Source organism: Myxine glutinosa, chromosome 6, assembly GCF_964187855.1.
Source record: "Myxine glutinosa chromosome 6, kmMyxGlut1.1, whole genome shotgun sequence".
In the NCBI taxonomy this organism is placed as follows: Eukaryota; Metazoa; Chordata; class Myxini; order Myxiniformes; family Myxinidae; genus Myxine; species Myxine glutinosa.
Genome location: NC_136266.1, coordinates 131,786,286 through 131,813,184, shown reverse-complemented (window position 1 = coordinate 131,813,184; position 26,899 = coordinate 131,786,286). Strand labels below are relative to the sequence as shown.

Here is a 26,899-nt window from a genome sequence, read left to right as displayed (position 1 = left end):
ATATATATATATATATATATATATATATATATATATATATATATATATATATATATATTGTTGCGGATATGAGGTTTGCATTTTTTTGATTGTGTTGTATTATATTGGAGATGGTGATGAACATTGTTGGATATGGCCCCTCCTGCCTCCAGAGTTGTATAAAGGTAAAAAGGGCGTCCCATAATTAGTCCAAAAGCATACACGTCAGCCAATCATAGAATACCCCTGTTCGATAGTTATATCTTATTATGTGTTTCAGGGTAAGGCTGTGTCTCCCATTAATTGAAATACTCCATTGCACCAGTGAAAGAGATAGATTCCCTTCATTCCCATTCCCAAAACCTCCATTTCACCTTTCGTCATTGCCAGGCCTCGATCGCCATTGCCAATTACCTCCCCTCCAATAACCGCCATTGACCACGAGGCAGGGTCGGAGAAGAAAGGCGTGTCTCCACCTCGTCATAGAGGGGAGGAGTGAGCCAGCCCCACTCGACCAACCATGAGCCAGGGGTTTGGCTAGAGAGGGCGGAGGAAGAGCGATCGGGGAGGTTCGCAAAGGTTGAGGGGCGGGGCCTATATAACCCACGGCAGGGCGTTTCCCGAGGCAGACGAGCTTTTACGGAATGAGCTACGACAAGAGCGGAGTGTGTGGTTTTTTTGGTCAGAGCTGGGTTGGTCGTCAGTGGTGGTCAGTGTTTGCGTAGAGTGGAGGGGTTGCGTTGAGTTGTCGGTGGTGAGGAAGAGTTGGACTAAGCAAGAGAGAAAGAGTCCTGGAGTTAGTGAGAGAGGGAGAGAGAACCCGTCACGCCAGACCCCCCACCAGCAGCGTTGGCTTGGCTCCACCAAGCAGCTCCAACCCGCTACCCCGCGCACACGACAGGATCGGTGGCATCGGCGGCCGTCGAGGTCCAGCCCGACGTCCCGTGCGGGATCAAACTCCAGCCAGCTCCGTTCCTTCCTCCAGCCACCCACCTCCTGTCATTCCTGCCTGCAATTTCCATCCATTTGCGTACGTGAATTTGTTTTGTTCGTGCTGTCCTGGGTAGTAACAATAAGTCTGTATAAGCTAAAGATTTCACTGTGTCACCTGCGTCTCATGTCCCTGTAAATAAACGTGACTGCTTTCTTCTTGCTTATATGTGTGTAAATAATAAAGCCAGTTACTCTTCTGTACGTCTTCTTCCTCTTTGCATTCGGTCGCTTTAGAGTTTTCCCGATTGAATAGCGGTGGCGCGATCCGGCCAAAGTTTGGGGTAAATCGGGTTTTAGTTAGGGGAATAACTGTTCGGTCGCGGAGCCTCCGCTCGGCAAACATACCATCTTTAACCGCGTTCCGTAACAATATATATATATAATATATATATATATATATATATATATATATATATATATATATATATATATATATATATATATATATATATATATATATATATATATATATATATATATATATATATATATATATATATAATATATATATATATAGATATATAGATATATAGATATATATAGATATATATAAATATATATATACATATTGTTGCGGTTTTGCGAATATAGAATGACCCCCCCTGCGTCGGTAGTTGCACCACAACATGTAGCCTCACTTTAGTTCAGTTATTTCTTATTAAATGTAAGAGTAGTCTCCTTTCCTGTGTTAGTATGCGTTGAGCAGGCCAGTGAGTTGGGTGTTCTTTGGGCTGGAATGCCACGTGCTAGGCCTGGAACAAGTCTCGCAGGCCGAAGGGAGGAGCTGCAGGGGAATGGCCGGTAAGCGGCAAGCATCCAATCGGAGCTCAAGGGGAGTAGCTAACAACGGCAGCGAGAGGAGGGGCTTGGAGCATTCGGGTAAGGCTGGGGAGGGGCTATATAAAATCCTGCCCCGGTGACCCAGCGAAGAGAGTCGCTCAGCCCCTCAGTGAGAGTGCAGAGTGCCCCAGAGAGCGTTGTGAGAGCGAGTCGTCCAGCCCCAGAGTAGAGAGTTGGTTCGTGGTTGGTTTGTGGTTCGTGAACGTTGTGAGAGAGTACCAGTGACCAAGTCCCAGTGAGAAGGAGACGTTGTAGCCACGGGTGAATTCAGTTGCTTGTTATAGCCCTCTCTTTACACGAACTCTCCCTGTGCCCTGCGCTCTGCGGCTGTGTTAATCGCGCTTGTGGAGACGATCCATTCTGGGCCACAGACGCACGATCTCCCCGCCTGCGCTCCCAGCACACGTGCCGCGAACGTCCAAGGGCCACGCCCGGCACGGAAGACCCCAAATTCTCCAAACACCCATAAAGATCCTGAAGACGCAAAAGACTGTAAAGACCCCAATACCCTTAAAGACCAAAAATACCCCAAATACACCAAATACCCTTAAAGAACCAAAAGACCATGAAGACCCAAAATACCCTGAAGACCCAAAAGACCCAAAATACCCCAAAGACCCAAAATACCCCAAAGACCGCAAGACCCTTAAAGACCGAAAAGACAACAAAATCCCAAAGGCCTTGAAGACCCAAAATTCCCCAAAGACCCATAAAGACACCGAAGACCCAAAATACTGAAAGACCCCAAAACCCTTAAGACCCTTAAATATCCCAAAGTCCCAAACATTGAAAAGACCCCAAGACCCTTAAAGACCCAAAAGACCACGAGGACCCAAAAGACCCTGAAGACCCAAAATAACCCAAATACCCAAAAACCCAAAATACCTTGAAGATCCAAAGACCCTTAAATACCCAGAAAACCCAAAAGACCCTGAAGACTAAAAATACCCTGAAGACCCATAAATACCTAAAGGACCCAAAATATCCCAAAGACCCTTAAAGACCCAGAAGACCGAAAAGACCCCGAAGACCCAAAATAATCAAAAACCCAAAAGACCCAGAAGACCCAAAATACCACAACAACTCAAAATACATCAAAGACCCAAAATACCAAAAAGACCACAAAGACCCCAGAGACCCAAAATATCCCAAAGACCCTTGAAGACCCAAAACACCCCAAAGACCCAAAAAAATCTAAACGACCCAGAAGACCAAAAAGTTCCTGAAAACCCAAAATACCATGAAGACCCTTAATGACCCCATATAACCAAACAATCCAAAACACCAAAAATACCCTGAAGACCCTTAAAGACCCTGTGGACTCAGTGGAACCCAAACACCCAAATTACCCCAAAGACCCAAAATACCTCAAAGACCTAGATGACTGAAAAGACCCAAGGACCCCAAAGATGCAGAGGACCCAAAAGACTCAAATGACCTAAAAGACGCCGAAGACAAAAATGAACCAGAAGATCCCAAATTTGCAAAGAGCTTGAGCACCCAAAATACCTAAATGAACCAGAGGACCCAAAAGACCCTTAGGACTCTGAAGATCCAAATGAAGAGTAACTATGTCTCTTACATTGGAATTGTAGACGGTGGCTTGCAAACCGAGCCTCAAGGTTGGATTACGGAAGCGGTTTTGTTTTTAATTACAAAAAATACACGGTGTAGGGAGGTGAAATTATCTGAATGTGATATGCAAAGTGCGCAGAGTAAACCATGTGTTCATTTACGTCTGTAGGATGTCAATCCAAAACACCAAAAAGACCCTGAGGACCCAGTAGACTCCAAAGACCCAAATTACGCCAAAGACCCAAAATACCCCAAAGACCCAGATGACCAAAAATACCCGAGGGCACCAAAGATCTAGAGGACCCAAAAAACGCTGAGGACTCCAAAGACCCAAAAGAAGAGTAATTATGTCTCTTACATTGGAATTGTAGACGGTGGCTTGCAAACCGAGCCTCAAGGTCGGTGTACGGAAGCGTTTAAAAAAAAAATCACATTAAATACAAGGCACAGGGGGGTGACATTCGCTGAACGTGATGTGCAAAGTGCGCAGAGTAAACAGAGTGTCCATTTACGTCTGTAAGATATCTAATAAAGAAGATAAAAGCACACCTGACACTAGGCCGAGGCTTCAGACTTTGGCACGCTCACGTGGCTGCACTGTCAAATAAACTGTTCCAATCCGTAATTTTTGACAGGCTTTATACTCGTATATGTACATATGTATATCTATGTATATATATATATATATATATATATATATATATATATATATATATATATATATATATATATATATATATATATTATATATATATATATATATATATATATATATATATATATATATATATATATATATATATACATATATATACATATATATATATATATATATATATATATATATATATATACATATATATACATATATATACATATATATTGTTGCGAATATGGAATTTGACCTCCATATCCGCTTGTAAATATTCCCCTATCTTCTCCGATACTCCCCAACTCTCCCCTTACCCCATTCCCTAGTCCCATTGTCTGTAAACAACACCCATTAGAGCCGATCTTCCCCTTCATTCCCCCATTAAATGTCGTGCCCAGGTCCCCCGCACCACACGTAGACAATTATAGGACATCTTGCTAGTTATTCTTAATCTATGTCAGTTAAGGACTTGTTTCCATTAATTATGACTCTTCGTTGCACCAGAATGTGATGATATGGCACCAGTAGGAGTTTAGGACCTTCCCATACCTCCCCGCATCTCTTCCCATCATCTCAAGCTCCAACAACAACCACAACAACAGCGGCTTTGCGTCCTCACTCCGGCTCGGTTGGCCGCCATTGAACATGTGCTCGACGGGGTTACCCAGAAGGGGGCTCCCTGTCGGCCCCTCGTCAAGGGCGGAGCCGGTAACCCCCGCACCCAATGAGAAGCCATGGGCCGATGCCATATGGGGCGGAGCTAACGAGCGAGGGCGTGACTCCCCGCCGGATATACGCGGCCCCGCGCCGGACGTGACGTCAGAATCAGATGCGCCCCGAGCTTGGAAGGACAAGACGCCACCCTCCCGAGCGCTGAGCGACCTCCCCGGCATCTCCACCAAAGTCGCGACCCACGAGCGCTGAGCGACCTCCCCGCATCTGCTGGACACCACCGTACGTGATTCTGTCCCTGAGCCAGGTGCACCTGAGCCATCGACTGCCGCTTTCCTTGCCATCAAATCCCGTGTGAGTCAGCGTTGTCCCGTTTATCTGTGGTCTGTCTAGGGTTAATATAAGGTTGTGTCTAAGTGCCCACCTTCCTATGTTTCCCTCTTGTCCCTGTAATCTAACCTTTTCCGCCTTAATATAACCTCCTCCGGAGGTCTTGAGAACTGAACCCTTGGTGTCGTATTGTGTGATTGTAACCCAGCCGGGTGTCTTCTCTTTCCTATTGAGCCAGCGTAGCGCGATTAGTTAACATTCGGGCACAATCGGGTAACTTGTACGGATACGGCGGCCATCCCGCTCGGCCCACCATACCATCAAAGTCGTATCTGTAACAATTGGTGTCGAGGAGTGAGATTGGACCCGGAGCGCGTTTACGCGCTCGAAATTATAACAGCGAAATTTGATTGTGTTTTACAAAAAAAAAAAAAAATAATAAAAACCCGAATTTTGAAAGTCGCGCTATGGCGGATCAAGACAGCTGGGGTCCGGTAGGGGAGAGTGAGGCAGGGTCGGTCCAGGACCAAATTGAGGGACGTGAGGAGAGCGAAGCAGCGAGGGTAGCAGACGCGCAAAATGGCGCCTCGCTGGTCACCGCGCCCGTGACCGTGGCAGCGCCCCTGGTGGATCCGAACCTTTTTATGTTGCAAATGAGGGCCCTTATGGAACGAATAGAGGGCCAAATGGGGGTAATGAGGGACGAAGCGAGGGCTCAGAGTGAGCAAATGGGGGTAATGAGGGACGAAGCGAGGGGTACCAGTGAGGGGTTAGACAATAATTTTGAGGAGTTAGACAAGAAATTTGGGAAGTTAGACAATAATTTTGAGGGGTTAGACAACGGGATAAAAGAGGTGAGAAATGGGTTAATGGGGGTAGAAAACAGAATGGCCGCTCAAGAGAATCAAATGGAAGGGATGCAAAAAGGGTTAGAGGGGTTAGAAAACAGTATGGAAGGCAAATTGAGGGACATGAGGGACCAAGCGGAAAGGGAAGTTAAACAAATGGAGCAGCAGATAGAGGGGGTCAGAATGGGGGTAGAAACCAAACTGGATGCTCACAGGGAGGAAATGGAGCAGATGAGGGTGGCATCTGGGCAGGAGATGCAAGTGATGGGAGAGGAGATCAGAAGAGGAGTGAGTGAGGAGGTCGGAGGAGTGCGCGAGGAGGTGAGGCACTGTAAGGAGCACATGGAGAAGGAGGTGAGAAAGGGGACTGTAAAGTTACAAGGGGGCATAGAGGACCTGACGCAGGAGGTGGAGCAGCTGACGGTGGGACAGACGGAGTTAGTGGAGCAGGTTCAAAGGAACACTGCGGTATTAGGAGGTTTAAAGGCGACACAAAAAGAAATTAAAAACGACTTGATAGCGACACAGAGGCAATGTCAGATGGTACGTGAGGGACTGACAACGAGGTTGGACGAGGTGGTAGAGGTAATGGAGACGAAGGACCGGCAGGTGAGGACGCACATGGAAACGGTCAAGGTAGCCTTGGAGGACGAGCTTGAGGAGACGTACCGGGGAATAAAAGAGGTGAGGCACAAATTAGAAGAAGTGGAAGAAGGGGTGAGCGAAATTAAGAAGCGACGGAGAGGGGATAAGAAAGAGATAAAAGAGGAGATAAAAGAATTGGTCCAAAGTCTGTGTTTGGATCGTGATGATGTGCTCATTAACCGGATGAGGGATTCGCAGGTGATGGAGGAGAAGCGAAGAGGAAGAGGACCTGGTGTAAGTGGTGACCAATATGGTCGTGCGTATGATGCGCCAGGGGATTTAAGAAGCTTGGGGGTCGAGATGGACCCGGGTGTTCGTGAGAGGCCGTTGGTGAAGTGTGCGACAGGTCTGGTGTGCGAAAAAGGAGGTGTGCGAGAAAATCCGACTCTGGGGTGTGTGAGGAAAAAGTGCGTGCCAAGGAGTGAGGGTGCTGGCGAGAGTGAGTCGGTCGTAGCGCGTGTGCGAGGGAGCACGTGGAAGCGCGGGGTGGTGAGTGTTACAGAGGGTGTGACGGGAGAGTGTGCGCAAGAGTGTGCGCGAGAAAGGTGTGTGACGGACAGGTGCATGAGGAAAGAGTGCGCTGTCAGAAGTAAGGAAGAGTGTCCACCTGTGGTGAGTGTTACAGAGGGTGTAACGGGAGAGTGTGCGCGAGAAAGGTGTGTGACGGACAGGTGCATGAGGAAAGAGTGCGCTGTCAGAAGTAAGGAAGAGTGTCCACCTGTGGTGAGTGTTACAGAGGGTGTAACGGGAGAGTGTGCGCGAGAAAGCTGTGTGACGGACAGGTGCATGAGGAAAGAGTGCGCTGTCAGAAGTAAGGAAGAGTGTCCACCTGTGGTGAGTGTTACAGAGGGTGTAACGGGAGAGTGTGCGCGAGAAAGGTGTGTGACGGACAGGTGCATGAGGAAAGAGTGCGCTGTCAAGAGTAAGGGTGAGTGCGCTGTCAGGAATGGAGGTGAAAGTAGTGAGAGTGACATGGAGCGTGAGTTAGTTGTGACAGGTGAGCGAGGATGTACACCTGGGATGGAAGGATGCACACCTGGAATGGTAGAGCGTGAGTGGGAATGCACGCTGGAATTGGTGGTGAGGCACGTGGTTGGGTGTGCGAATGAGGGCACACCTGTGATTGTCACAGAGGAGGTGACCGAGGAGGGGGTGCGAAGCGGTGTATTGGTGAGGTGTGCGAGCGACGAATGTGTGCCAAAGTGTTCGGTGGTCAGGTGTGTGACCAAGGCTGTGAGTGGAATGAGGGTACCTGGGTGTGTAAGGAAGGGTACGAGGAGCATGGGCACAGCTGGATGTGTGAGCAAGGAACGGGCTGCGGGATGTAAGCATGCAGGTGAAGCATCGACGTTAGACGGGATAGAGTTTAGAACGACTTATAGCCGAATCGGGCCCTCGGTGCGTGCTGGGCCTCGCTTTGAACGGCCGCGTCCGTGCTCCACTAGGCGGAGCTGGCAGCCCGATAGAAAGGGTCGTCATGGCGACCACTTTTTGGTGAGACGTGCCGGCAGGTCGAGATCGGGGCATTGGATGGCTCCGTGCCGAGATGGTGCGTGGGATCTCGGCCCGGGTAAACCTCCTTCCCTGCACCGAATGCGGGACGCACCCAGCCGCTGGCACAAAACAACCAGCATCCATTGCTTGGCTTTACGAAGCCGGGCTTTGGACAGGGATTGGCGCACCGAGAGGTATTAGTGAGTAGACTGGGTGATGAGGTTAGTGTTTTGGACCCAAAAATTAGAGAAAAACAAAATTTGATGATTGGCAAGGGATTGGCAGTAGTGATTGGCAGATGATGGGCAGTGATTGGCAAATTTTTGATTTATTGAAATTTGATGTGCAAAATTGATAGTGAGAGACCCCCGATGTGGTGGGATGGCAAATCCACCATCCCTCACAGACGTGGGGCAAAGGAGCAATAGCTTATGGGGTGAATGGCAGTGAAAACTAGCCCGGGTGGGTTAGGTTATATTGATAGGGATCTAGCGAAGATGACATTAGGTGACGATAAGGTTAGGTAGTGACTGATACCTGTAGTGGGGACGCAGGTAGATTAGTGTGGATGATAATGACGTGGGAGCGCAATAGTTTAAAGGGACGACTGGGAAGCGCAAGTTTCAGAAGGGAGTAGTTAGCTGAGATGATGCCGTGTGTGTGAGAATTGAACAGGTGTGATTGCACAGGTGTGCAACTGGACAGGTGTGTGGAGCAGTGTATGAGTAGTGAGTGTGTGGATCAGCGCGAATGCGCTTGGGGAGAGAAGGGTGCAGGTGGCACCAGGTGTGAGAGCACAGGTGTGCAAGTACAGGTGTGTGGAGAGAGTTGGAGTAAGTGGTACGGAGTGGTGTGCATGGTGCGAAGGTGTGGATGGGGGAAGAGTGGACCCCCTTTCACGAGTACCCGGGGCGGGTAGTGTAAGTGTTAGGTAGAGGGTACAGGTAAATTGTGGTTGGATATTGGCATTTGTGGTGCGGTTGCAGAATGGTGTAGTGAATGGGTGCATTAGTGTTGTGGAAATGGCTGGGCGTGTAGCCTGTTAGTGTGTGTAGTTGGTTGGGCACTCCACCACTGTGAGGATGTCGGCCAGGTGAGGCCGCAGGTGGGCTCTGGGAGCCGGTAGTTGTGAGTGGGTGCCTGAGGATCCCGGGTGTGGATCGGGCAGCCCAGTGCCAGAGAGGGCACGGAGTGGGGAGAGAGCCAGAGGGCCTTCCCCAGGTAGTTAGGTTAGGGTGAGGAGCAGGTAAGCTCGGAGGCAACTGCAGTGGTGGAGGTGTGCAGGTGGGTAGACCCACTGGGAGAGGTACACGTCGCAGCCCAGAAATTGTGCGAGGGCACCGGGAGATGAATCGGGGGAGTGAGACCCCAAATTGAAGAGCACCACAGTTTGGCCAATGGGAATTGGTTTTTAGAACCCATAGTGTAAGAGGGCCAATGGGTTGGCCGGAGAAAGACCCCGGGTAGTGTAAAGTTGTTAAAGTCATTTAGGAAATAGTTAGGATTGATGAACCTGTCGCACCATACGCAGCCACTTACCTGTGGTGATGATGATGACTCCACACCTGTGTTTTCTTTGTTTGTGTTGCAGAAATGAGAATTGCTGTTGGATTTGTGAGACGCATCACGACGTGGATGAGACATTGGGGTGATTCCATCTCTCCCTCCCTAGGAGGGACTGATGATGAATTGAAAATGGCAAATTTTGATGAGAGTTGAAAATGGCAAATTTGATTGGTTAGGAGGGAGAGAAGACGAATTTGGTATATGGGAGGAACGGGGAAGACAGTAGGGATGTTTGTGGATTTGTAAAGTAGATGTTTATGGGTAGTGTTGTGTTTTGTTGATACAGTAAGGGGTAAGGGAGGGGCCATGTAGGTTACCTGGTGGGGGGGGCGTACGGTAGGAACGTACCTGTCTCACCTGGTTCCCATGTGCCCCCAGTGTGCATCACCTTGCATTGCGTGCACTTTTGCGCCCTTACCACCTTACTCACTTGTCTGCTTCTTTTGTCTCCCACCTCCGAGGATCTGGCTTTGGGGTGGAGAGAGAGGAGAGAGAGGTGCTGGCGACGCAGTTGTGGGCCTGCACTTTCGCTGTTCGCTGCCTGGATCGGTACACCATATGGACCGCAATGTTTGTGGCCACCCACAATGGACCGCAGTTCGTTTGCGGCCAAGCACCACCCGGGGATGGACCTATGGGTCAACGTGGCACCTATGCCATACAGGTGAACCACTTTTAGTTAATACCACCAAGTGCACCACAAGAAGAGCAAGAGACACCTGCAGGGTTAGGGGTTGTCGCATTTTTTTTTTTTTTTTTTTTTTTTTTTTTTTTTTTTTTTTTTTTTTTTTTTTTTTTTTTTTTTTTTTTTTTTTTTTTTTTTTTATACAAGGTCGAGGCTCGTGAAAGAGCGAACATTAATCACACAGAAAGACAAACCGACACATAAAACATATAACATAGGGAGCGGTAGACAAGATGGGGAGAGAGGGGGAAGGACACAAACACAACATTTGAGAGCAGGGACCGAGAGACATGGAGACATCGAGAGATCTGAGAGAGGGCGAGGGCTTTGGGGGGGGGGGGGGGCGTGGGAAGGGGGCGGTGGGAGAGGTATAAAACATATGGACACTGCCAGGACTTCCAGGAAAGAAGTTGGAATTTCAAACAAGGTGGATCTGGGGTGAATTAGCGGGGGTAGAAAAGATCAAGGTTTTGGATGGGGGAAGATAAGAGATGGTGGTGAACAGCTGTTTTAAAGACCTGGAGGGAGGAGTGGGATTGAAGGGAGTGAGGGAGTTTGTTCCAGAGGCGGGAGAAAAGAGGAATGAAAGAGTGAAGGTGAGCAGAGAGCCGAGATTTCGGCAGTTTAACCATCAGAGGGTTGCTGGCAGATCTTGTGCGACCTGTAGGAATATTTGGGGGACAGAGCACAGAGAGAGCTGGGGGTGCAAGGCCGGAGAGGAGTCGGTAGAAGACAGAAAGACCACCTACCTGCCTGCGGTGAGTGAGTGAAAGGCCCTCAGAGATAGCTTCATCGCGGGAGATTCCAATAATTCTGAAAGCTTTGGTTTCAACAGCGTGAAGCCGAGCTAGGTGTGAGGCAGGAGCACCGGCCCATAGGGGAGAACAGTATTCCATTGAGCTGCGGATGAAAGCCTTGTATGTGGTGAGGAGCTCAGGTGTGCCGAGGAAGGACTTCGCACGACGGAGGATGCCCAGTCGGCGACTGGCTTTGGAGGCCAGCTTGGAAATGTGGTTTTCCCAAGAAAGATCATGGCAGATAGTGAGACCCAAAATCTTGAGCGACAGAACTTCTTGGAGAGGATTGTTGAGAAAGTAGATGGGAGGGTTGTCCAGTCGATCTTTTCGGAGAGACATAGTAAGAGTGTGAGATTTGTCAGGATTGAAAGACATGTTCCACTTGTTTGACCAGTCTGTGATTTTGTCCAGGTCTTCAGAGAGTGAGGAGGCAGCAGACTGCCGATCTGAGGGAAGAGGAATGGAGCGGCAGAGAGTGGAGTCATCAGCAAAGAGATAGAGAGGATTTTCGAGAGAGTCAGAGAGATCATTGATGAAGACCAGAAAAAGCACGGGGCCCAGAACACTGCCTTGGGGAACTCCAGCCTGAACAGGAAGAGGAGATGAGAGAAACCCATTCAGGGCCACACGTTGACGACGACTAGAGAGGAAGTCCGCCAGCCATGCGTGGAGATTTCCATGGATACCAAAGGAGGAGAGTTTGGTGAGCAGAGCGGGGTGCCAGACCGTGTCGAAGGCACGTGATATGTCGAGGGAGACAGCTCTAATTTCCTGTTTGGCATTGAGGACCTCCATCCATTGTTGAGACAGCAGAAGCAGCATGTCCAGAGTAGAGTGACCTGGTCTGAAACCAAATTGATGATCAGAGATCAAGCCATTGGAGAAGAGGAAAGATTTCATATCCGAAGCAATGATGGATTCCATGACTTTGCTGATAATTGGGAGAAGGCTGATTGGTCTGTAGTTGCTAGGATCTGTTTTTGCACCTTTTTTGTGCAAAGCGGTGATGTTGGCTGATTTCCAAGCAGATGGCAGTTGACCTTGAGCAAAAGAGAGGGTGAAGAGAACAGAGAGAGGGTGAGATAGAGCAGCAGAGCAGGATTTTAGGACCCGTGGGCTGATGCCGTCGGGTCCAGTTGCAGAATCAGAGTCGAGGGTTGACAGAAACTTTTCCACCTTGTCAGGAGGAAAGGACACGGAGTCCAGGAGCAGCAGGGTACGACTGGGTATGGTGGGTACAGAGAGGGATGGGTTTGGGACACAAGATTTAGAGGCAAACACAGAGTTGAGGCATTCAGCTTTTTCACGTGCGGAGTCAGCTGTGTAGCCGTTTGAGGTAAGGGAGGGGATGGAGGGGGAACAAACACCAGAAACGGATTTGACCAGACGCCACCAGGATTTGGAAGAGGGAGACAGATAAGAGAGTTCGGTCTTGAGAACGGAGAGATATTGTTTCCTGGCTCTCCTGAGGGTGGACACACACTTGTTTCGGGCTTTGTGAAAGGAAATGAGATTTCCTTCCGTTGGATTTGCTTTCCAGGAGACGAAGGCAAGTTGTTTCTGGGCAACAGCCTCACCACAAGATTCCGTGTACCATGGACGGGAGGAAGGGTATGACAACTGAAGACGAGATGGGATAAATCTGTGCATGAGAGAGAGCAATTTACTTTGGAAGAATTCCCAGGATGAGTTGATGTCAGAGGTGGTAGAGATGGGAGACCAGTCCAGATGATTGATGGCTGCTTGAAGACCGTGCCAGTTGGCCTGAGTGAAATGCCAGACTCGTCGACGCTGAGCAGGCTCCCTGAGGATGGTCAGAGAGATGTCCACTTTAACAAGGACATGATCAGATGATCCGATCGGAGCAGAAGAAGAGCAGCAGACATTTTCAGGGAAGTTAGTCATAACCAAGTCCAGAAGAGAAGATGTTCCGTTGACTGAGATCCGGGTCGGGATCAGTCGGGATTTCGGGAAACGGGAAACATACAGTCGGGATTTTTAATCATTGAACAATGGTGACTGCACCGATTGGTGGTGGGGTGGTGCTGTTGATGCTCGGAAAGGGTGCTCTGCACGTTATTAAAGGCCGTCGGCCACAGAGCACTCGTGGGTTGGTGTATCGATGTTGGCAAGCGCGCTCTCTCTATGCATAACATCTGCATGTGTTCCTCCAAAGACAGGTCCTGGATCGTAGTGTAAATATCAGCGTAGTCTTGTAAATAATGCTCCCTACCGGCTGTATGTTTAGTTTGAGGATTCTTTCCGGATTCGGTTATCCTGTGGGTGTGTTTCTGAGAGGAGAAGGGTGCAACGTCGCAGGGGGACATATTTACTCATTTGTGAATATCTATAAAACTGTCGCACTCAGGGTAGAGTTAATAGTAGAGGGAACTACATTGCGTGCCACACTAAAGTAGGTAAAAATTTATCGGGTCGGGACGCCCCGAGGGTAGAGAAGGGTGCAATGTTGCGAATATGGAATTTGACCTCCATATCCGCTTGTAAATATTCCCCTATCTTCTCCGATACTCCCCAACTCTCCCCTTACCCCATTCCCTAGTCCCATTGTCTGTAAACAACACCCATTAGAGCCGATCTTCCCCTTCATTCCCCCATTAAATGTCGTGCCCAGGTCCCCCGCACCACACGTAGACAATTATAGGACATCTTGCTAGTTATTCTTAATCTATGTCAGTTAAGGACTTGTTTCCATTAATTATGACTCTTCGTTGCACCAGAATGTGATGATATGGCACCAGTAGGAGTTTAGGACCTTCCCATACCTCCCCGCATCTCTTCCCATCATCTCAAGCTCCAACAACAACCACAACAACAGCGGCTTTGCGTCCTCACTCCGGCTCGGTTGGCCGCCATTGAACATGTGCTCGACGGGGTTACCCAGAAGGGGGCTCCCTGTCGGCCCCTCGTCAAGGGCGGAGCCGGTAACCCCCGCACCCAATGAGAAGCCATGGGCCGATGCCATATGGGGCGGAGCTAACGAGCGAGGGCGTGACTCCCCGCCGGATATACGCGGCCCCGCGCCGGACGTGACGTCAGATGCGCCCCGAGCTTGGAAGGACAAGACGCCACCCTCCCGAGCGCTGAGCGACCTCCCCGGCATCTCCACCAAAGTCGCGACCCACGAGCGCTGAGCGACCTCCCCGCATCTGCTGGACACCACCGTACGTGATTCTGTCCCTGAGCCAGGTGCACCTGAGCCATCGACTGCCGCTTTCCTTGCCATCAAATCCCGTGTGAGTCAGCGTTGTCCCGTTTATCTGTGGTCTGTCTAGGGTTAATATAAGGTTGTGTCTAAGTGCCCACCTTCCTATGTTTCCCTCTTGTCCCTGTAATCTAACCTTTTCCGCCTTAATATAACCTCCTCCGGAGGTCTTGAGAACTGAACCCTTGGTGTCGTATTGTGTGATTGTAACCCAGCCGGGTGTCTTCTCTTTCCTATTGAGCCAGCGTAGCGCGATTAGTTAACATTCGGGCACAATCGGGTAACTTGTACGGATACGGCGGCCATCCCGCTCGGCCCACCATACCATCAAAGTCGTATCTGTAACAATATATATATATATATATATATATATATATATATATATACATATATATACATATATATATATATATATATATATATATATATATATATATATATATTTTGTTACTGATCGCGGTTTAGATGGTATGATGGGCCGAGCGGATGGTCCAACCGCGACCGTTACAGGATCCCCGACTCACCCGATTCACCCAGAACTTTGGCCGTATCGCACCGCAGCTGCCCAATCTGGGAAAAGACTAAAACGACGAATGCAAAGAGGAAAAGGAATAAAACGAGAAGACGTACAGACGAGTAATGGGATTTATTATTTACACAAGCAAAAAGGAGCAATCAAGGTTTATTTACAGCACATAAGACGCAGGTGACACAGTGCAAATACTAGCTTATACAGACTTAATTAACCCAGGGACAAGATACACAGAACAAACTCACGTACACAAGAAGGGTGGAGGAAAGGAATGAATGCTGGAAGGAGGAATGGGAAGGTTCAGCTGGGGCAGATGGTTCAGGCTTGATCCCGCACGGGACGTCGGCTGGACCTCGACGGCCACCGATGCCACCGCTATCTGGTCCCCGCGGGGTAACGGGTTGAAGCTGCCTGGTGGAGTCAACGCTGCTTGTGGAGCCAAAGCTGCGCTCTGGCTCACCTCAGGGCGCGTCTGCCGTCTCTGGCGCAACTGCTGGTAATTGACCTTGAACCTTCTCTCTCTTGGCCCTGGTGTCTCCTCACCACCGACAACTCAACGCAACCAACGTAACCACTGACCCTCTTCTGACGACCAACTCACGACTCACCACCGACTTCTTACCGCAACCAACGCAACCACTGACCCTCCACTGACGACCAACTGACGACTCTCTCCACTCTGACTCACTCAACGCTTCTTGCGCGCGCGCCTTTATAGCGCCTCTAGCGATCAAGCCGCCGGCCTTTTGGACACGCCCATCGGTGTGCTCACCTCGGCCCTGGTTGGTCAAGTGGGGCTGGCTCACTCCTCCCCTCTATGACGAGGTGGAGACACGCCTTTCTTCTCCGACCCTGCCTCGTGGTCAATGGCGGTTTTGGAGGGGAGGTGGTTTTGGAGGGGAGGTAATTGGCAATCGAGGCTCGGCAATGACGAAAGGGGATGTGAAAGAAATGGGGATTTTGGGGATGGGAATGAAAGGGGATCTATTCTCTTTCACTGGTGCAATGGAGTACTTCAATTAATGGGAGACACAGCCTTACTCTAAAACACAGAATAAGAGATAACTATCAAACAGGGGTATTCTATTATTTGGCTGACGTGTATGCTTGTGGACTAATTATGGGATGCCCTTTCACCTTTACACAGCTCCGGAGGTAGGGGGCGCAGAATAAACAATAATAATAATAATACAGCACACAATCAAAAAAATACAGTCCTCATATCCGCAACAATATATATATATATATATATATATATATATATATATATATATATATGTATAATTGTATATGTATATATATATGTATAATTGTATATGTATATATATATGTATAATTGTATATGTATATATATATGTATGTATAATTGTATATGTATATACATATGTATATATATATACTGAAACGCAAAAGAAACTTACCACCTTTGAAACCTTTAAATATCAACAATAACACTGCGTGTAGTAAATGTGTGAACTTATTTTTGGACAATAGTGTCCTCACTGTCGGACAAAATGGTCACTTGAACCTTCAATGGTCACTTCATAGCACAGCTGTTGAACAGCCGTTTTGACTGTCAGTGATTAGCCAAGGGGTACGGAATGATTTTAATGAGCTGCACGTGATGTCTTGATATTGGCTTTAAAAAGGCCAGTGCAAAATGGGTATTTCAATCAACATGCCACGATTGTCAAGGGATCAACGGCAGCGTGCCCTGGGCATGCTGCAAGGCGGACTGAGCTACCGTACAAACCAACAATTGCTAATTGAAACATTGGCATTTTATTGATGACATGTCAAGTTTTTGACCAAGATACACCATCTCATCAGTTTATTCTACAGTACAGAACAGCACAGGGTGCAATGTCAGTCCCCTTTCAATAGCGTGTGTGGCAGGTAGCTCAGTCCGCCTTGCAGCATGCCCAGGGCACGCTGCCGTTGATCCCTTGACAATCGTGGCATGTTGATTGAAATGCCCATTTTGCACTGGCCTTTTTAAAGCCAATATCAAGACATCACGTGCAGCTCATTAAAATCATCCCGTACCCCTTGGCTAATCACTGACAGTCAAAACGGCTGTTCAACAGCTGTGCTATGAAGTGACCATTGAAGGTTCAAGTGACCATCCGTGACCGTTTTGTCTGACAGTGAGGACACTATTGTCCACAAATAAGTTCACACATTTACTACACGCAGTGTTATTGTTGATATTTAAAGGTTTCAAAGGTGGTAAGTTTCTTTTGCGTTTCAGTATATATACATATACATAAGTTCACACATCAACTTCCGTTGAACTTGGGGACGACTAAGAAGAAGACCTTTGTTGGTCGAAAGCTTGTCGACAATTAAAGATCGACGTCCTGAAGCTGCATCCGCATCTGATTTAATCTCCCGATTATTTATTTAATGCAAATGAGACGCCCTGCTCGTACTGTGGAGTTTCTACTATTTCTCACAGTTATATATATATATATATATATAAATATATATATATATATATACAGTATATATATATATATATATATATATATATATATATACATACATACATACATACAGGGTCCGTCAGGGAGGTGTGACGATTTTCAGAAAACTCGTACAGTTATTTTTAGTCGAATTTCAATTTTTATTTTTTTAAAAGACTACATATATAATGCCATGTAATACACTGTAACAAAGACATTTTAAAAATGTAATTCATGTTTGAAAAATGACATAATCTAAATGGCGGCCGTTCTTGTCCAAGCATTCTTGCAGACGCGCGGAAAAGTTGTCCATAGACCTTTCAGCCATGGCAAGTGGAATAGCTCGAATTTCTCTGGTGATGGCATCTGAAAGGGTCTCAAGAGTGCGTGGTTTTTCAATGTAAACCTTAGCTTTCAGGTAACCCCATAAAAAATAGTCACAGGGTGAAAGATCGGGCGATTGAGGGGGCCACTCCACATCCCAACGGATTGAAATGAGGTGCCCTGGAAAATGTTCTCTTAATAAGGCCATTGAATCTCTTGAGGTATGGCAAGTAGCCCGTTCTTGCTGAAACCAAACTGTAGGGAGGTCAATGCGACGTCGTCTCAATTCAGGCAGTAAGAACTCGCGCAACATCGTAACATAACGTTGTGAGTTGACTGTCACAGTGCGTCCGCCTTCCTGGAAAAAATAAGGCCCAATTATGCCGAATCGGACTATTCCGGCCCACACAGTGACTCGCTCGCAGTGCAGGGTGTCTTTTATGGAGTTCTCGCGGATTTGTTGCTGACCAATATCGGGAATTTTGCTTGTTTACACTTCCCGACAAGTGAAAATGCGCCTCATCACTTATGATGAGAACAGTGTCATCCCTCAGCAGTTCCAGCATTCTTTCTGCAAACGTAAACCGCCGTATGAAATCATTCTGCTGCAGTTCTTGAACCACCATGATTTTGTACGTGTGATAATGAAGGTCCAAGTGCAAAATTCGACGAACTGATCTGTCTGACATCCGTAGAGCGCGAGCGTGCCGTACCGCTGACCGACGAGGGCTGGCCTCCACAGCTTGTCGAACCCTTTCGATGTTTTCCGGGGTCCTAACGGTTCGATCACCTCCCGGAGCTGCTCCCGGCCTCACAGATCCAGTTGTCCTGAAGTTTTTTACCCACTTCAATATTGTGTTTCGAGACGGAACGGCGCCACGTCGACCAACATTGAAGTGAGTACGAAATCTGCGCTGTGTAAGCACCACCGAACTACCCGTTTGAATAAACGTCTCAACAACAAAGACGCGATGTTCAATCGTCCACAGCTCCATGGCTACTGAAATGACGCATAACGAGTAACCATCAGCCATCACGCATGCGCTAGACCCCCCACTTGCATTGTTATACCCAATTTAAACATGAATTACATTTTTAAAATGTCTTTGTTACAGTGTATTAAATGGCATTATATATGTAGTCTTTAAAAAACAAACAAACTGAAATTCGACTAAAAATAACTGTGTACGAGTTTTCTGAAAATCGTCACACCTCCCAGCCGGACCTGTGTTATTTATATATATATATATATATATATATATATATATATATATATATATATATATATATATATATATATATATATATATATATATATATACATACATATGTACATACATACATACATACATACATACATACATACATACATACATACATATATATATATACATACATACATACATATATATATATATATATATATATATATATATATATTTAAGTATGGAGCTATAGGTCCATCACGGACAGTGTGGATGACGTTTATGTTTTCTAACGTACAGTCATTGTTCTGAGAAGACCTCTAGCGATCTTTGCGTCAATAACGTGTGTAGGACCCACGTGATCGGATCACTGACTCAATCACTGATCACTGATCACTGATCACTGATCACTGACTGTCCGTATACATGTATATGCATCCAGGGGATTCCATATAATGAGTGGATACCAGAGGTAATGTGCCATGTGGCAGATGGCACTTATCGCTCCCATTAAGGTACAGCATAGCTGGATGGGATACCTTAATGGCGGTTCACCACTGATGGTATGAAATCGCAAAGTAACTGATATATATATATATATATATATATATATATATATATATATATATATATATATATATATATATATATATATATATATATATATATATATATATATATATATATATATATATATATATATACATACATATATATATATATATATATATTGTTACAGACACGACTTTGATGTTAAGGTGGGCCGAGCGGAATGGCCGTCGTGTCCGCACAAATTACCCGATTGTACTCGAACGTTGACGGAGCCGCGCTACGCTGGCTCAATAAGAGAAAGAAGACACCCGGCTGGGTTATAAAATGACGACACCAGGGATTCGGTTCTCAAGACCTCCGGAGGAGATTATATTCGTTACGGAAGGTCAGATTACAGGGACGAGAGGTACAACATAGAAAGACAAGCACTTAGACACAATCTTATATTATCCCCGGACAGACGACAGACAAACGGGACAACGGCTGACTCACACGGGGGTTGATGGCAGGAAAGCGGGTATCGATGGCTCAAGGTGCACTCTTGGCTCAAAGCAGGGTCAACACGGTTCGGTCCAGAGATGCGGGGAGGTCTCGTCGCAGCGCTCAGAGGTGACGTTCTTTCTCAGGCGGGTCTTTCTCAGGCCTCTCCAAACTCAGGCGCATCTGTTTCAGCGCTCGCAGGTCCTTCTTTCTCTCCGCTGGGGGCGCATCTGACGTCACGTCCGCTACGTGGCCGCGTATATCCGGCGGGGAGTGACACGCCCTCGGCTCGCTAGCGCCGCCCCAGATGGAATCGGTCCGCCCTTCTGATTGGGTGCGGGGGTTACCAAGCTCCGCCCTTGAGGAGGAGCTGACAGCCAGCCCCTCCGTGGTAACCCCGTGGAGCGCGTGGTCAATGGCGCTAATCGAGCCGGTGTGAGGACGCATCCTCCCCCGCTCCGCCGCCATCTCCTCTGTTGTTGTTGTAATTGTTGGGGAAGAAGATGGAAGGAGGTATGGGAAAGGTCCTAAACTCACTACTGATGCCATATAATCACATTCTGGTGCAACGAAGAGTCATAATTAATGGAGACGAGGCCTTAACTGACATAGACTAAGAATAACTAGGAAGATGTCCGAAAGTTGTCTACGTGTGGTGCGGTGGACCTGGGCACGACATTTAATGGGGGAATAAGGGGAAGGTCGGCTCTACTGATTGTTGTTTACATGCAATGGGACTAGGGAATGGGGGATTAGGGAAAGTTGGGGAGTATTGGAGAAAATAGGGGAATATTTACAAGCGGATATGGAGGCCAAATTCCATATTCGCAACATTGCACCCTTCTCTACCCTCGGGGCGTCCCGACCCGATAAATTTTTACCTACTTTAGTGTGGCACGCAATGTAGTTCCCTCTACTATTAACTCTACCCTGAGTGCGACAGTTTTACAGATATTCACGAATGAGTAAATATGTCCCCCTGCGACGTTGCACCCTTCTCCTCACAGAAACACACCCACAGGATAACCGAATCCGGAAAGAATTCTCAAACTAAACATACAGCCGGTAGGGAGCATTATTTACACGACTACGCTGCTATTTACACTACGATCCAGGACCTGTTTTTGGAGGAACACATGCAGATGTTATGCATAGAGAGAGCGCGCTTGCCAGCATCGATACACCAACCCACGAGTGCTCTGTGGCCGACGGCCTTTAATAACGTGCAGAGCACCCCGTCCCAGCATCAAAAGCACCACCCCACCACCAATCGGTGCAGTCACCATTGTTCATTGGAATAAAAATAAATTCGACAACCCCTAACCCTGCAGGTGTCTCTTGCTCTTCTTGTGGTGCACTTGGTGTTAACTAAAAGTGGTTCACCTGTATGGCATAGGTGCCACGTTGACCCATAGGTCCATCCCCGGGTGGTGCTTGGCCGCAAACGAACTGCGGTCCATTGTGGGTGGCCACAAACATTGCGGTCCATATGGTGTATCGATCCCGGCAGCAAACAGCGAAAGTGCAGGCCCACAACTGCGCAGCCAGCACCTCTCTCTCCTCTCTCTCTACCCCAAAGCCAGATCCTCGGAGGTGGGAGACAAAAGAAGCAGACAAGTGAGTAAGGTGGTAAGGGCGCAAAAGTGCACGCAATGTAAGGTGATGCACACTGGGGGCACATGGGAACCAGGTGAGACAGGTACGTTCCTATCGTACGCCCCCCCCCCCCCCCCACCAGGTAACCTACATGGCCCCTCCCTTACCCCTTACTGTATCCACAAAACACAACACTACCCATAAACATCTACTTTACAAATCAACAAACATCCCTACTGTCTTCCCCGTTCCTCCCATAAACCAAATTCGTCTTCTCTCCCTCCTAACCAATCAAATTTGCCATTTTCAACTCTCATCATAATTTGCCATCTCCAACTCAACATCAAAATTTGCCATTACCAATTAATCATCAGTCCCTCCTAGGGAGGGAGAGATGGAATCACCCCAATGTCTCATCCACGTCGTGATGCGTCTCACAAATCCACACAGCGATTCATCTCCTGCAACAAAACAAAGAAAACACAGGTGTGGAGTCATCATCATCACCACAGGTAAGTGGCTGCGTATGGTGCGACAGGTTCTTCAATCCTAACTATTTCCTAAATGACTTTAACAACTTTACACTACCCGGGGTCTTTCTCCGGCCAAACCATTGGCCCTCTTAGTCTATGGGTTCTAAAAACCAATTCCCATTGGCCAACCTGTGGTGCTTTTCAATTTGGGGTCTCACTCCCCCGATTCATCTCCCGGTGCCCTCGCACAATTTCTGGGCTGCGGCGTGTACCTCTCCCAGTGGGTCTACCCACCTGCACACCTCCACCACTGCAGTTGCCTCCGAGCTTACCTGCTCCTCACCCTAACCTAACTACCTGGGGAAGGCCCTCTGGCTCTCTCCCCACTCCGTGCCCTCTCTGGCACTGGGCTGCCCGATCCACACCCGGGATCCTCAGGCACCCACTCACAACTACCGGCTCCCAGAGCCCACCTGCGGCCTCACCTGGCCGACATCCTCACAGTGGTGGAGTGCCCAACCAACTACACACACTAACAGGCTACACGCCCAGCCATTTCCACAACACTAATGCACCCATTCACAACACCATTCTGCAACCGCACCACAAATGCCAATATCCAACCACAATTTACCTGCACCCTCTACCTAACACTTACACTACCCGCCCCGGGTACTCGTGAAAGGGGTCCACTCTTCCCCCATCCACACCTTCGCACCATGCACACCACTCCGTACCACTCACTCCAACTCTCTCCACACACCTGTACCTGCACACCTGTGCTCTCACACCTGGTGCCACCTGCACCCTTCTCTCCCCAAGCGCATTCGCGCTGATCCACACACTCACTACTCATACACTGCTCCACACACCTGTCCAGTTGCACACCTGTGCAATCACACCTGTTCAATTCTCACAAACACGGCATCATCTCAGCTAACTACTCCCTTCTGAAACTTGCGCTTCCCAGTCGTCCCTTTAAACTATTGCGCTCCCTCGTCATTATCATCCATACTAATCTACCTGCGTCCCCACTACAGGTATCAGTCACTAACTAATCTTAACGTCACCTAATGTCATCTTCTAGGGCCCTATCAATATAACCTAACCCACCCGGGCTAGTTTTCACTGCCATACACCCCATAAACTATAGCTCCTTTGCCCCCCCATGGGAAAGGTGGCAGGGATGCCACCCTCTCCCACCGGGCCTATCGCTCCTCAATCCCCCAGTCCTCTGGCACTAATAAGCCCCCCTTATTCAGAGGTACTGGGTCCCGCCTCGGCATCTAAAGCCGAGGCAATCCACGGGGGCGCCTGCTCGCCGGTGTAAGGTCTTATCCGGTCGGCGTGGACGATCCGAGGGAGGGCTCGTGGCCCCATTTTGATCTTAAAGACCACGTCACAGATTTGCGACAGGACGACTCCTGGGCCTTGCCAGGGGGAGGTGAGTTTTGGGCACCTTCCCTTCCGCCTCCGGGGATTAAAGAACCAAATCTTCATCCCCGGAGCGTATTGACTCCCCTGGCTCCGGTCGTCGTACCTGCGCTTCATCTTTTCCCCCGCCAGATGGAGTTGGCGGCGGGCGAAGGCATGGACTAGCTCCATGCCTTCCTCTAGGTGACGTGCGTACCCCTCCCTCGGCGGGTTAACCACTGTGTCTGGCACGGGACCGCATAGCAAGTCGGCGGGAGCCCGTAACTCCCGCCCATACATAAGCAACGCTGGACTGCATGCGGTGGCCCCGTGCTGGCTGGTTCGGTAGGCCATGAGCAAATAAGGGAGATGTTCGTCCCAGTCATCCTGACGGGTGGTGGTGAACAGTGCCAGTTGTTGGATTAGAGTTCGGTTGAATCTTTCCACCATCCCGTCAGATTGAGGTCTTAAAGGCGTTGTCCTGGTTTTTCGAATTGACAGGAGACTGCACACATCTTTTAGCAATTTGCTCTCGAAATTTCGTCCCTGGTCGGTGTGCAACTCCTGTGGAATCCCATGCCGGCACACAAATCCTTCCACGAAGGCCTGCGCTACCACCCCTGCTTCTTGGTTGGGGAGGGCGTAGGCCTCCGGCCACTTGGTGAAGTAGTCCATCACAACGAGGATGTACTTATTACCTAGGCGGGTGCGGGGTAGTGGGCCTAGGATATCCATGGCCACCCGCTCTAGGGGGGCCCCCACCTGGTGTAATTGAAGGGGGGCCCTCATCCTCCGCGCTGGTCCCTTTTTGGCAGTACAGGCGTCGCATCTCCGACACCAGTCCTGTATGTCGCGCCCCATATTCACCCAATAGAACCTCCGGCGGACCCGAGATATTGTCTTTGTCCTGCCCAAATGGCCGCCGGAGCGGGTACCATGCACCTGTTGCAATATGACGTTCTTGAATTTGTCAGGGACGATCACCAGCCAGGAAGTTCTATCAGAGGGAACCTCCACCCACTTGCGATACAAGATGTTGCCTTTCAATTCCAGGGTCTGCCACTGAGCCCAATATGCCTTTGTCTGCGCCCCGAGGGGGGTGACCTCTTCCCCCTTTGGTCTTTGCCCCAATTTGACCCATTGGAACACCGGCCCCAGAACAGGATCCTCCTGCTGGGCCGTGCTCCAAGCCAACTCTCCAAATTCCTCGTCCGCGGTTAGTGGCAAAATTGGCCCTCTCACCCGGGTTGCCCGGACAACGAGGGTCGGGTCCGAATCGCCCAATTGTTCCCTCTCCTCGTGTCTCGCACAAAATTTGCAGTTTTCTCCCAGACAAGGACGCCGAGAGAGTGCGTCCGCATTACCATGGGCCTTCCCGGCCCTATGGGCCACATCAAAATCGTACTGCTGCAACTTTTCCAACCACCTTGCAATTTGGCCCTCCGGTTCCTTGAACCGAAGGAGCCATTGCAAGGAGGAATGGTCAGTTCTAACCAAAGATTTCCGCCCGTACAAGTACGGGTGGAAATGGTTCATGGCAGCCAGCATAGCCAATAACTCTTTGCGAGTGACGCAATAATTTCTCTCGGGCCTACTTAAGGCCCGACTATAATAACCAATCACTCTCTCCACGCCCTCCTGTGTCTGAGACAAAACTGCGCCCAATCCTTCCTGGCTCGCATCCGTGTCCAGGGTAAATGTCCCGTCACTAGTGGGGTAAGCTAGAAGGGGTGCGGATGTTAGACACCCCTTCAATTTTTGGAAGGCCTCGTGGCACTCCCGTGTCCAATTAAATCGCGTCCCCTTCTCCGTAAGCCGGTGGAGGGGACGGGCCAACTCCGCAAATTTCGCCACAAAGCGCCGGTAGTAGGAGCAGAGTCCCAAAAATCCCCGCACCTCTTTGATGGTACGTGGTGCGGGCCACTCCTCTACCGCTTTAATTTTGTCTGGGTCTGTTTTTACCCCCTCGCGGCCAATCACGTGACCTAGATAGGCCACCTCTCTTGCAAACAAAGTGCACTTACTCGGGTTCAGCTTCAACCCTGCCTGTCTGAGGCACCCGAACACCTGGTCCAAATTAGCTACTGCCTGGGGGAACGTTTGGGCATGTACCAGGACGTCATCCAGGTACACGAGGCATGACTGCCATGGCATGCCGCCTAGTACATGCTCCATCAATCTTTCAAAGGTGGCGGGGGCGTTACACAAACCAAACGGCATCACAGTAAACTGATACAGTCCCTTACCTGTGGAAAATGCCGTTTTCTCCTTCCCTGCCCTATCCATCTCCACCTGCCAATACCCACTCTTGAGGTCCAAAGTTGTGAACCAATTTGAGCCCGCAACGGCATCGAGGGTGTCATCAATCCTTGGCAGGGGATATGAGTCCTTGAGTGTCACGTTGTTTAGCTGGCGATAGTCCACGCAGAACCGCGTGGTCCCATCCTTCTTTTTGACCAGCACAACAGGTGACATCCAAGGACTTCCCGAGGGCTCGATCACACCTGCGTCGAGCATTTTTTCAACCTGCTCGTCAGCTTCCGCCCTCTTGCTCCATGGGAGCCGTCGGGCGGCCTGACGAATAGGCCGGGCCTCACCGGTGTGGATCTGATGTTTCACCAGGCCCGTACGTCCAATATCCTCGGTGGACAGGGAGAAGAGGTCCAAATGGGACCCAACCAGTTTGTGTAAGGCCTCCCTCTGGGTACCTCCCAACTCTATGCTGCTACGATTTACCATCTCGCAAATGGGATCGGGCCAATTCCTACTTGTTATTGAAGGCTCCCCCCGGGGTCGGCTCGGCTGGACGTTCTCGCCCCTCACTGTCGCGACTTCCTCAACGGGGGTGCAGCCAGCTACCCTCGTGCCCCTTACTATAGTGCGTGGTTCTGTACTCATATTTATTACTCGGACGGCCACTACCGGTCCGTCCGTTTTTACAAGGGTGCGGCCCACGATTAAACCCGGTATGGACTGCGCTGCCACCGGTTCGACCAGGCCGCAGGACTCCTGCCATGTTGGGCGAGCTGCCCATCGGGCCGGCACTATCGCCTCGGCCCTTGGGGGGATGGTCACGGCCTCGGAAGCCTCCAGCTCCGCTCTCTCGGCCGTGCTCACTCCCCCTAACGGCAGCTCTTCTACTCCCACCTGCAGGATCCCCCGGCACAAGTCGATTTTACAACCGCTGGCAGTCAACAGGTCCAACCCTATTAAACATGGGTCGCACACCTCCGCCACCCAAACATCTATCTCCCTCCTTACCGACCCTAACTTGAGGGTCACAGAACCACGCCCTATGATCGGGGCCGTTACCCCGGTAGCAAGCTGCAAACTATAATTTTGCAGGCGCTGGATCTTATCCCAGCCACCTGCGCTCGAATCAAGGACCACAGGGCTGATGATCGTGGCGCTAGCTCCTGTGTCCACTACGGCGTCTACCCCCACGCCGGCAATTTTGCATCTAATTGTCAGGCTACCGGTTCCAATTTGGCCACAATAAATGACCTGTCGCGTCAATGAGGGCTCTCCTCCATCCTCTGCTGCCGAACACCGCCCTACGT

The 26,899-nt window shown here is 49.1% G+C and overlaps 1 protein-coding gene across 8 annotated transcripts in view; it reads right to left on the bottom strand.

Moving 5' to 3' along the window:
* LOC137430304 (contactin-associated protein-like 2) overlaps positions 1 to 26,899 on the bottom strand; it is a 131,557-nt gene that overhangs the window by 58,569 nt on the left and 46,089 nt on the right. The window contains exon 2 of one of the 8 annotated variants that reach the window (XM_078780546.1): positions 21,241 to 21,443. The exons of 6 other annotated variants lie outside the window; for them this stretch is intronic. In XM_078780546.1, coding sequence (XP_078636672.1) covers positions 21,241 to 21,346 — 106 coding nt within the window. In that variant the 5' untranslated portion in view covers positions 21,347 to 21,443. Of the gene's footprint in view, positions 1 to 21,240; positions 21,553 to 26,899 lie in introns of those variants that run through there. One more of the 8 variants, XM_078780545.1, reaches the window with a different exon arrangement.